The sequence below is a fragment of the Myiozetetes cayanensis genome, unplaced genomic scaffold, assembly GCF_022539395.1.
Source record: "Myiozetetes cayanensis isolate MyiCay16 unplaced genomic scaffold, myiCay2020 scf16, whole genome shotgun sequence".
Taxonomy (NCBI): domain Eukaryota; kingdom Metazoa; phylum Chordata; class Aves; order Passeriformes; family Tyrannidae; genus Myiozetetes; species Myiozetetes cayanensis.
In genome coordinates this window covers 16,096,822-16,108,726 of record NW_026087270.1, presented here as the reverse complement: position 1 = coordinate 16,108,726, position 11,905 = coordinate 16,096,822, and the positions used below count along the sequence as shown (strand labels likewise).

Below are 11,905 nucleotides of genomic sequence, written 5' to 3'. Positions count from 1 at the left end.
GGTTGGATCAGCACCGAGGGCAGGCAGGGAGAGCAGCGAGGGCTGAGGACACACAGCACGCAGCCAGGGCCCAGACAGACCTGAGAGCAGATCTGACAGCAGGGCTGGTTAGCCCAGGCTTGTTTTGGGCAGGGAGGTGCCCGGGGGCTGTGCCCATGGCCCCTGGTTGCTCCCATCCAGCCGGCTCAGCCTGGCTGTGGTGTTTGCCCCGAGGCAGCACCAGGATCATGTGGGGTGATTTTCTGGTTGGCATCTCACCTCCTCCAGCCTTGGAGTGCCCAAAGTTTCCCTGGCCCTTGGCAGCAGTGTCAGCCCAGCCCTGACATCCCAGGGCACCGCAGAGCGCCAGCAGGGCTGGAATGCTCCACAAATCCCCACCCCACAAAATCCTGCCCAGCATGGAGTCACCCCTGTAACAAGGCAGCTGCTTGGGGATCCGTGTGCAGTAACCCCACTCCACACAAGGAAAAGAGATGGGGCAACAGCACAAGCTGCAACAAGGGAAAGTTTGGTGGGACTTCAGGGGAAAAAGGGTCTGGGGACAGAGCCTCAGCAAGGTGGTGGTGGCAACCCCGTCCTTGGAGATTCTCCTAATTCAGCTGGACATGGCTCCAAGCTGTGGCAGGGGATGCACCAAACCCCCCAGCAATCCCTTCTAAAACAATCCCTTCTCCCATTTTCCTTCGCTTCATGCAGCAGGATCCCCACAAAGGTCTGCACAGGTCCCTGCCTGCACTGTGCCAGTGCTGCTGGTCTTTGCTGCCCACCACCACTCCTCAGGCCCTGCTGGGCCAACTGGGAGCTGCACAAACACTGAGAGATGGAAATGATGATTTATTAAGAGTGTCTCCTGCCCCACAGACAACAAAGGCTTCTGCAGACATCCCACCAGATCCCCCTGCCAGCTCAGCCCTTCCCCAGGCAGGGAGCACTGAAGATCTGTGCCTCTTCCTTGTCCCAAGCTGTCCCCAACCTGCTGAGCCTGCAGGTGCTCAGGATGAGCCATGAGCATGGTCCAGCTCAGGAGGAAAACAGTGACAAGGAACACCGCAGGCACAGCACAGGAGACCTCCTACTAGTTTCTAGAAGTGGGAAAAAATGGGAAAATGAGAGGTGATGGCATGGATCCAGAGCAGAGAGCTGATCTGGGAGAAGTCAAGCAGCACAGAGACAACTGTTCTCCAGACCACTGAGCAAGGAGTATATTAGGTCATCTCCCTCCCTTTTCTGTGGACAAGACACAGCACTGGAGGGTGAGCAAAGGATGCCAGCTGAACACTGGACACTGTACCAGCACCTGCATGCGCCCAGGGTCTGGAACATGCCTTCCTCTCCTTCCCTTCTAAAGTGATGTCCATTCCTGCACAGCAAGGAAGGATGTTTATGCAGAGCAGCACAGCACACCTGTGGCCCCACTGGCTCAGGAGTCCAGCTTGATGAAGACCTTCGGCCTCGAGAAAATTTTGATTGCCTCTTCTATCTGGGAGAGCTTCCTCTCCAGATCTACCCGCCTGTTCTGCATCTTGAGGGAGTCTCCACGCATTGGCAGCAGAACCAGGTCCTTTATCAGCTGCTCCTGGCCTGTAAAAAGAGAAATAAGACAAGTTGAAGACCAAATTAATCCATTCTTTTCTTAATGCTATGACCCCATCCCCAGCCATGAAAATGTTTGCAGCACTGGAACATGGACCTAGAATGCTTCTATTCAAAGCTCAGCTGGATGAGGACCTGAAGGACCTGCTCCAGCTTTGAAGGACCAAGGATTGGACTAGAGACCTCTGAGGGTCCATTCCAGCCAAAATCTTTCTAACATTTCAGGAATAATAGTAACCCTAACATCAGGTCCACTGGACAAGCCTGCTCCAGAGAGCCACTCCTGTAACCTGCAGGTCTCTGCAGGAGACTGACTGCTCTTTCCACTCACACAGCTCACATCCTGCCTGCATATGCCTTATTCCAGGCAACTTTTCAAGTGGCAGGAATCTGTGCCCCACAACTCTCTTCTCCCTTATCCTGGCTGGGACTGCCTGTTTCTCTGAGCTGGAATGCACATTTTTTTTCCCTCTTACTCTGCTTCAGGTTGCTGAGGGTCTCCAGCCGCTGGTCCTCCGGCATCATGGTGTGTCCAGGCGGCGTGTCGGGATCTGGCAGGTTCCGCAGCCGCTCCTCCATCTGTTTGCGCCACAGCTCCTTCCTCTCCAGCAGGCTGCAAGGCAAAGGAGAGCAGCTGTTGGCACATCTGGCAGGAGGGGTAGCCCAGGGACACAGGCAGAGACCAGGAATGGTGACCTCCAAACCCCGCTACACTCCATGTCACTGCCTGAGGACCAAAGGGATCCACGTGCTGGCACACGCCTGGGTTTAGCCCACTTGTGGGCAAACACACTCCACCAAAGGGCTGGTGACACACTCAGGCCAACAGGTGCTCCTTGGAGATAAGGGATGCTGCTCCTTGTTTCTGGCTCACTGAGTCCTCACAAAACCATCTCTGGGCCAGTGGCAGAATGAAGTTGGGCAGAGCAGCTCATGGCCAAGGATGCTGGCAGGGAATGGCACAGCCAAAGGACTGACAACTGTGGTCAGTCCCAGGACAGGGGCTTTCCCAGGAACAGCTTTCCACACAGAACCCTCAAATGTTCCTCAGACTTCAGGTCCAAGGCAGGGTGAACACTTGTGAGGCACAGTGAGCTCTCTGCCTCTCCAAAAACCAGACCTTTTAGTGCTGAAGCTGCGTCACGCAGAGCAAAGCTCAGAAAGGGGCAGGAGCACACAGAGCACCCACTGTCAGCATCACAGTGGCAAGCAGGGGAGGAGACAAAACTCCTGAGCCCAGCTGCACTGGCCATCTGATGCCTGTTAAGTCAGGAAGGCAGGAGGGACAGTGTTTATTCCCCAGGACACAGTCAATGGCGCTGCTGCGCACGGTGAGCGCAGCTCTGTCCCCAGCCCCTGTCTCTCTATGCAGAAGCTGGGGGATGCAGTGAAGGCTGTTACAGGGTGGGTCATACATACTACTGGGGGACATGGCCCTTTTGCTTGGTGTTGTATTCCTCCTGCTCCCGGTGCTTCTGTGCCAGCAGCTCGGCCAGTGCCTGCAGGGACTGGGAGCGGCGCAGCGGGGCCCGCTTGGCATTGCAGGCGTTGTGCTTGATGAAGTCGATGCTCCTGCCCTCCACCTGGATCTGGAAGAAGGGAGAGAGAGGGATCAAGGGCCCTCTGGGCACACATACCCAACCAGGAAACCACTGGGATGCATGGGTGCCAGAAATCCCTGGGATGGACGCAGTTAGTGTGCCACTCACCTTGCTTTCAGCACCCTGTGCCTCTGGAGTCTCTGTGTCTGCTCTTTTGGCTCTGACAGGCCTTGGGGAGAGCAGTCTGCAGGGCTTGATCCCAGAGCCACAGCGAGAATACGCTCTCAGGAATTTCCCAGCCTCAGGATTTGGAGGTGGGGAGGTCTCCTGGGGAAGGCAAGGAAAGATCCACTATTGGAGGGAGACTGGAGCAAAGAGAAACCCATCCAACCAAGTTTGGGTCGTCAGCCATGAGCCACACAGGTTTCCAGCAGGCACACGGCAGCGTGTGCCATGACTTTGCACAAGTTCTTGGGGGAAGGCAATCAGTAGTCAGCCAGCAAAGGCCAACAAAGCAACAAATCCAGCCCTGGCAACAGAACTTTGTGAAGAATTGCTAAAAAAAAAGAGAGGAAAATCTGCAGAAACACGCATTTGGATCAAATGCATGTGCAGCATTGAGTGGAGAATCCCTCTTTACTGACTAATCCAGTAGGCATAAAAGGAGAGCAACACCAGATAACCCAAAGGATACCTACTGGAGTGAGGGACAAGCTAAATCCAAGGGCATTCCACACTGACAGTGATAATGGCTGCTCAAAACCCAGCAACCTTGCTGTGAAGAACAAACGGCAGCGTGGGGTAAATGTGCTGAAAGGCAGGAGACACAAGGGAGAGACACACCTCCCCTGCTGGCAACATTAGACACCTTGAACTCCCAGAAGTCACCCCACTTCCATGGATCCAGGGGAGGGCTGACCTGCCACAGGTCAGCCTGTGAGCACTCTGCTCCCTGAGAGCACTGGGACTGCCAGAGCCCTTTCTGAGGCAGCTTCTACAGTCAACAGCCTCAGGGACAGATGAGAGAAAAGAAACTCTTTGTTAGTCCTCAAGATCTAACAGAATCAGCTTAAACTCTGAGCAGCAGCAGCTTCACAGAGGATGGAGATCCTTCAAAGGGAACACCTCAGCTCCAGGGGAGCCACAGCAACAGTTAAAGCTACGTTGAGTCAGCGCCAGGGCCGCCTGTCACCTCTCTGGAGGAACCCACAGAGCACATGTAACGCACCACGCAGAAACTGCCTGCGCAGAGACCACCCCCTCCCCCCAAAACAAAGGGAGAAATGATCTCAATCTCCCTCAGATTTGTCAAAGGAGCGTAGGCTCGCGTTCCTGAAGCACACGTGGGTTTGCTCCCCTGTGTGGAGGGGTCACTGACATCAGAGAGGCTGGTGGCACAGCAGGAGGAAGGGACAGGGCATGTGGGACCACTGCTTTGGGAATCATCTTGCCAGTTTTTGAAGTTGTTATCAGCACAAATCATTTGAGCATCAAAAGTTGGCCACAGATGAAAGGGATGCAATGCAGAGATAAGGAGGAACTTGAAGACTCCAGCTCAGCAAGGGAGTACTGGGGGAAGGCTTGTGCAGGAGCTCATGCTCAGCTTGCACCCACCATCTGCACAAGCTCCCTGTGTCCCTGGGAGCATCCCTAGGCAGGGAATAATGGCTGGGAGAGGGAACCACCTGGAACCCACCACAGAGGTGTGATGAGATTTCCCTCTTCTCTGCCTCCCCTGCAAGGGGGGTTCCTTGACCAGACAGATTATTGCAGCACTCACTCTCTGGACCCAGACCACACACTCTCACTCTGCTGCCACATCTGCCTGTGCCACTTCAGCACCGAGATGCCCCCAGATCCTGTCGGTTCTGGGACTCCCCAGTCTCCATCATCCCCCCATCCCAAGCCAGGAGAGTTCAAGAGCTCCATGGGTACCAACCTGCAGTTTGGCCTTCACCTTTGACTCCACGTTGTCATACTTCTGGGATTTCCACAGAGCTTTCACAGGCTTGGGCTGGCTGTGCTCTTGGGCTCGCTCCTTCTCTTTGCACCTCTTCTGAATCTCCTTTATCCGCCTCACATTTTCCTTCTCGTAGTCCTTGGGCTCTTTCCCTGCACAGCAAGGGGAGACACACCTTCACCTCCCAGACACTGCCCAGGGGTGCAGGCTCTTGGAGCACTGGCACCAGAGCACACAGCTCTGTCTCCAAAGGTGATCCAACAGTCCACAGAACCAGGAAGCTCTGCCCTCTCCTGCAGACCATCTCATCTCTGCATCCCTCCCTCGCTAGCTGCACATTCCTGGACTGACTCTTCTGCCAGGGGATCCCACAGTGCTCAGATGAGCATCAGCACAGGTCTGTGCACACTGCTGGTGTTCACAGCCTCCCTTGTTCTCAGTGGCCCACTTGTCCCAGTTTGGACTATGCCAGGCAAGCCATGCCAGCATCCTCCCAAGAGCAAGGCCAATTCCCATCCTGTGGAAATCAGCATGCCATGGTGAGGAAGCAGAGAGGGCTGGCTAATGGCAGCTGCAGACCTGTAAACTTGCACTGTTCCTGGATTCAGGGTCAGCCATTGTCCCACCTTCAAGTGGATATCATCAAGGTTATGGAATTTGGTTTTGTTTTTGTTTGTTTTGAATAAAAAATGATCCTTCCTTGGGCTTCCCAAGACAGGGAAGATCTCAGCTGACATAACCAAACCCTTGTCCATTTTCCTCCTGCATGGGCACAGCAGTTGTGGCAGCCACCAGCTGGCATCCACCACGCTGGCCCCAGGCTGGGGGCAATGCCAGCACATGAAACAAACCAAATGACACCCAGGGCTCAGCCTTAGCTCCTTCCTGGACCTCTGAATGCACTCTGGGTGACATCCCTGGAGAGGGGAACATCTTCTGCAAAGATGTTCTCAGTATCCACCTACACAGACACTGTTCCCAAATCCTGGCTTCACCAACAAGGAACTTGCCATGTTAAACACCCTCTATACATGAAGGTTTCACTTGATCCATATATATTACTTTGACTTAAGTCCCTCTTGAAGGGTCCAGACTGAAGCCATGGAGGCCACAACAGCACCTATCCAGCACAGGTGACTCCACTGCCAGCCCAAACGCTGGAGATGAGGCAATTGGCTCTGTGAAACTCAAGCTCTCCTCAGGCAGCAGATCCAAGGAATCCACCCAATTCCATCCCTGGCCCAAAGGGCAACTCAGGCCAGCAGTGACTCAGCTGTACTTACTCTTGCCTGGCAGGCCCCCGTCAAGGGAGATCCCCTGGAGCTGCAGCAAGAGGCCGAGTGTCCCCTTCCGTCCCTTCTCCAGGAAGTCCTTCCCACTGGGGCGAATGCGAGGGCTTGGCTGGGCCTGGCGGGCACTGCCCAAAACAGAGCACGGGTTGGGCACTGGGTCCAGGGGGCCAGAGGTCAAATACAGCTTGTGAGTGTTTCCTTCCAGCCTCCCTTGAGCTACAGAGAAAAGAAAAAGGAGACCCTTATCAGGAAATGATCATCTCATAGTTTTCTTCACTCACAGCCTGAAAAGCCCTTCTGCACCTCTACTTTCCCATTTTTTTCAACCAGCTGCACAGATGTCCCTTAGGATCACCATCCTTGAGGCAGCAGAAGCGCCTGCACCGACGTGAATGGAGACTGTCAAGGACACCGAAGGATAAGGACATCAAACATGCCAGCTGTCATGCCAAAGCCCAAACCCACACATCTGTAACAAGCATCAAGGACTCACCTGAGAAGGGGCGTTTGTAATACTCTGGAAAAAGTGTAGGGTCTGGAGGAATGGGGCCAGAAATCCTGGATGGCCCTTCACACATCCTGCCACACCTTGCCCCGCCTCTGCCACAGAAACCAACCAGCACTGAGAACAGAAAGGAACAGGCCTCACTGAGCCACTGGAAAGCTACATTAAATATAAATATAAATATAAATATAAATATAAATATAAATATAAATATAAATATAAATATAAATATAAATATAAATATAAATATGTATAGGGGAACTTCTGACCTTTGTTAGAAAGCTCACCCCCAGCTACAGAGATGACCTGCAAGTAAGAAAGCACCCCGAACTGGACCCCATGGAGGTGAAACAAGGGGTCCAGCAGCACTGCCCCTACTGTGGGTCTAATCAGCATTTTTACCAGCACTGAACCTGAAATGTTCATGGTTGCTGAAAAATCAGTACCTTCAAAACAGAAAATCCTTCCTGGCTTTGTTCTCCCATACAGAAACATTTAATACAAACATACAAAGCAGCTCAGCTCCCTGTGTGCCTTCAGTAAACAGGAAACACAAGGCAGCTGCCCATCATCTGACAGGTTTTGGCCTGAGATTTGAATTATCTTGCACCCTGGGCTCCCTCTGAATGGCTCCTGTGGTTCAAACACAACCTGCCCAGAGGAAGCTGAAGCCCCTGCTCCACCAGGCTGTATCCACGCTGAGAACACACCTGTGTTGTCACCACCCCTGAGCAGGCTGGGGATGAACCTTAAAAGGAACCAAGATAAAACACTTCACTGAAGGATCGTGCAGGGGCAGATATTGTGCTTATGGGGAAGAACCCAGCTGGTTTCTCAGGTCTTGGGGAGAACAGAGTCATCTGCTTCGAAAAAAGTATCTCTAATTTCTAAAGTACTTTTCAGTGCAGCACAGATCTGCAAGTCCCTGTCCTGGCCCACACTGATCCCTGCTGTTTTTCCCCTCACCATGACAGGAGGGGAAAAGACCCTTCCAGCAGGAAGGAAGACAGGAGCTGTGCCGCTCACCAAAATCCCCTGGACAGCATTTTTGTGCCTACAAGGAACCCGAGGGACTTGCTCCCTGCTCAGGAACACGAGGATGGAGGATGCCACCCCAGCAGGCACAGACTGCTGGTGAGCTCTCAGCAGTCACACCATGATCCTGACAGGCGCCAGGCCACAGCCGTAGCAGTGGCTGGAGTCACTGCTGTGAGAGCTGGGGCTACAACCTGCATGCCCTGACTCCTGAGGCGGTCATTTAAAGGTTTCTGAGCCAACTCTCCAGGAAGAACCCCTTTCAGGATCCTCGGCGTGCCGGCACTGACGGGACGCAGCATCTGCAGTTTAATTTATAAACCAATAAACGATCGGTACAAGGCTGAGTGAGTCTGAGTCATGGCAACTAATGCACTGCAGTCTTCCTTGGTAAATCACCCCTGTTGACATGAGACCCATTAGCAAAACGCTGTTATTCATCTCCTGGACACAGCAGCAATGTAAGCAATGCTGAGTGCTGCACACCAGCATTGCATGTGCAGCCTGTACCCAGCTGCTCTGGGAAAGCTATTTCTGAAAAGCAGGCACAGACTCTCAGCCGGAGATAAAAGGATGCTGGCTTGGTATTATTTAATCTCCTTGATAATGGATCCAACTAAGCCAGAACAGGCTCTCTTATTCTAGAAAAAAAAAAAGGGGAAAAAAAAAAAAAAACATTCACCATGAGATCACTCCAGAACAGCTACTGGCCTTGAAATGCACATCTGATCTTGATCTGAACTCGCGTTCCAACCCAGTAATTTACACGCAAAATGACAGGCTGAAATCAAGACCTGTAACAGAGCAGACAATTATTGCTGGGGATTGAAGGAGGAAAGGCAGGTTGATGGGAGGCGGGGGATGGAAGGCTCGTTTTATGCCTTCACATCCCAACTGCACCCTGCCCTGCTGCAGGGAATTTGCAAATGACACCCACTCCCTGATTTGCAAGTCACATCACCTCTGGATTGGGATCAGGCAGGACCAGACAACCTCATTACAACAGTAAGCATCTTGCCCATCTGGGTACCTACAGCAAACGCCCCTACGTGGGACACAGGCCCCCAGTGCCAGTCTCCCAGCCCTGGGAAGCAGCTGCCAAACCTCAGTTACCAACCACTGGCACAGAATTCCCAAGCTGCTGTTCTGCTCCTGCTGACCACGGGCCTGCTTGGGGGACACGAGTGAGAGAACCTCGTGGCTCACTTCTGCCAAGTGGGGATGTGTGGAGCTCCTCTGCTGCCATTCCTGCCTGCTTGGTCTCTTGGGGCAGCTCTGCAGCACCAACTGTCCTGTGCTGAGCCAGTTCCACTCACTAACCCTCCATCAAACAAGTCATTTCCTTTGCTGGGTTCGTTCTCTACCTGTGTAACCTCCTATCCAGAAGTAATTTGGCTTTTCCCTGCACATGGGGGTCATAGAAGCACTGGATCAAGCACCAGGGAAACACAGCAGGAGCATGTGCTTGTGAGCACAGAGGAGAGGGAAGAGGGAACAGGGTCAGCCCTTGTGGGCTGACTTGATCACTGTCTGCATCCAGGACAGCATCTCCTCTTATCACCACGTTAGAAACCTAAACATCAACAATGCAATACCTGACCTGCTCCCACCAGAAAGGCACCACTTAGTGCGTTCACAGGCTGTGAGATGCAGGCAGACTCTGCAGAACAGGCTGGTTAAGTCCAGGTACACAGATACATGTGTGCAACTCCTCTCTGTTCTTACCCCGTGCCAGCCTGTACACTCACTAGAAAAGCAGCCCCAAGGCTGCCCCAGCCCCATTCCCTGCCCTGCACAGGAGGCACAGGGTAACCCAGCAACTTTAGCATTGCTCACTCAGCCTGGCTGAGCCTGGCAGGCTGCTCACTTCCCCCCCCAGGACCACAGTTTAATGCTGGCCTAGGAGTCAAGCAATGCAGGCTCCAGCCCTCTCTCTCTCAGAGCACCCCTGCAAGTTTAGTAACCATTAACTCGACTCTTTGTGCCCTTTGCTGCAGCTGACCAAGTGGTAAAAATGCTGCTTATCTCCTTGGCCAACTGAGACCTTTCAGAGCCAGTTAAGAACCACGGCTTCCTTTTCTTGCTTGTTTTTGGCATCAAAGTAAACTACAAAACACGGGAACAGCCAAGGCTGGGGCAGATGTATTTCACAACCTTGAACCCACTGCATCTGACTTGGAAGCATTCCCTCTTCTTCACAGACGACATTTTCGCTGTTCCTGGGTCCCTGGCCAGGAAGCTGCTACCACACACAGAGCTGACATCAGCCCAGCTCCTTGCCTTCGTGAGCCAATCTCTGCAAAAAGCATGGGAAAAATCATCCCACGGCTGCGATAAGCTGTGATAAGCAGAACAAGTCATCTGCAGCAAATCAAAGGGCTAATCTCCGTGCAGCTGGTCTTGCATGCTTGATTCCTTCATCAACAGTTTTAGCTGAAATGAAAAGTCACATCAGGATAACTTCCACGCCTGAGGGCTGCGCCAAAACAGGGGAGCACTTGGATCTGCAGCCATTCCTCCTGCAGAATCAGGGGTCAGGAAATGAGGTCCACGTGCTGTGGACCTACCCAAGCGGTGCCAGTCCCTGCCTAAGCTTGCTGACTGCAATGAGAGAGGTCAATATTCTCCTTTCAATACTATTCCCCATGCTGTTTCCCAGGTCTCACCAGCTCTTCCCCACCTGCCAGTCTCAGAGACCCAGGTTCTCTTTTGTCCCTCTGAAAACAGAGGGGCAGGTACAGCCAAGCGCGACGCTGGCGTTTGCATGCTGAACATGTTTCCTGGGAGCTGGCCAGGTATCCACCAACAGCACTTCAGGAACAAAGCCAGCCTGCCCAGGGAGTCAGACGTGTGACCTGCAGCAGCTGGAGCCGGAGGTGAACGAGGGCCGTGCTCGGCGGTGGAAGGCGGGCAGAGATTGATGTGGGTATTCAGCAGAGCTGCAGCCCAGTCCTCTCCCAGAGGAGCAAGGGCAGATGACGACAGCCCGGCGTCACCTCGACGCGTGGGATTCCTCCTGGACGCGGGGACGGGCCCCGTGCTGCGATTACAGGACCCGACGTGCAGCAGGCGATGGAGCCTGGAGCCGGTGCCGCAGCCCAGAGCCCCTCCGGCCGGGCCGGCTCGGCACCGGCACCGGCACCAACCCTGCCCCGGGGGCACCTGCGGGGAGCCAGGACCCGCTGAGCAACACGGGACACCCCTGGGGACCCTTCCTGGCTCCTTCCATCCCCCGTTCCCCCGGGGAGAGGGGCCGGGGGTCGCTGTCCCGGGGTGCCGAGGGCGGCCGGGGGTTCCCCGCCTTTCCCCGCGGGCGCTGCCCCTGCCCCGGCCCTTCCCGCCCGGCTCCAGCCCTCCCCGGCCTCCGCTGATCCCGAGACCCGGCGGGCGGCCCCGGGAGCACCCTGAGAGAGCTCACCCCCTCCCCCGAGAGGACTCACCGAGGGAGGCGGCGGAGAAGCGCTCCCCGCCGGGCCGGGCTGGGCTGGGCCCGCCCGCCGGCACCGAGGGCCCGGCCCGGCCCCGCCGCTGCCCCGGCAACCGCCGCTTCCGCCGGCATGGGCGGGCCCGGCCCCGCCGCTGGGCCCCGCAGGGCGCTGACCCCCCGGGCCGGCCCCGGGCTCCGGTGCGCGACAGCCGCGTTGGACAAACGGGGACGGCACGGGGAAACGCGGGATTCGCGGCGCTGGGATCCGCCTCGTCCGAAGCGCCGCTCCTGCGCGCCCCGTTCAGCTCTCCGCGCGGTTCCGCGGTCGCGTCTCTCGCTCGCCCAAGGAGTCTTGGCATCCTGCTTCCTTCGCTGGGATCATCCGGGGATGTTTTGTGCTTCCTTCTTCTCCTATAGGAACTCTACTTTAGAATTTTTTTTTCCCAATACAAACGTACTGACAAAGGTTCTCAGTTCAAGGAGGGCAACTTCGTAACAGAGCCAAAACTGGCATGAAATCAGCCAGAGCTGTGCTATCTAAATGAAGGTGGT

The 11,905-nt window shown here is 54.8% G+C and overlaps 1 protein-coding gene across 4 annotated transcripts; it reads right to left on the bottom strand.

Annotated features, from left to right (window-relative positions):
* Nucleotides 1-814: 814 nt before the first annotated feature.
* ENKD1 (enkurin domain containing 1) lies at nucleotides 815-11,499 on the bottom strand. 4 transcript variants are annotated; one of them, XM_050311327.1, is made up of 9 exons: nucleotides 11,367-11,499; nucleotides 8,609-8,720; nucleotides 6,880-7,050; nucleotides 6,378-6,602; nucleotides 5,074-5,246; nucleotides 3,303-3,461; nucleotides 3,013-3,182; nucleotides 2,070-2,206; nucleotides 815-1,581 (listed from the first exon to the last, which is right to left on the bottom strand). In XM_050311327.1, exons 3-9 carry the CDS (start codon nucleotides 6,962-6,964, stop codon nucleotides 1,421-1,423), a joined length of 1,110 nt encoding a protein of 369 aa, XP_050167284.1. In that variant the 5' UTR covers nucleotides 6,965-7,050; nucleotides 8,609-8,720; nucleotides 11,367-11,499; the 3' UTR covers nucleotides 815-1,420. The 4 variants fall into 4 exon arrangements, with proteins under 4 accessions (XP_050167284.1, XP_050167281.1, XP_050167285.1 ...); XM_050311324.1 differs by having other exon boundaries at nucleotides 6,880-7,008; XM_050311328.1 differs by having other exon boundaries at nucleotides 6,880-6,986.
* Between the last annotated feature and the right edge of the window lie 406 nt (nucleotides 11,500-11,905).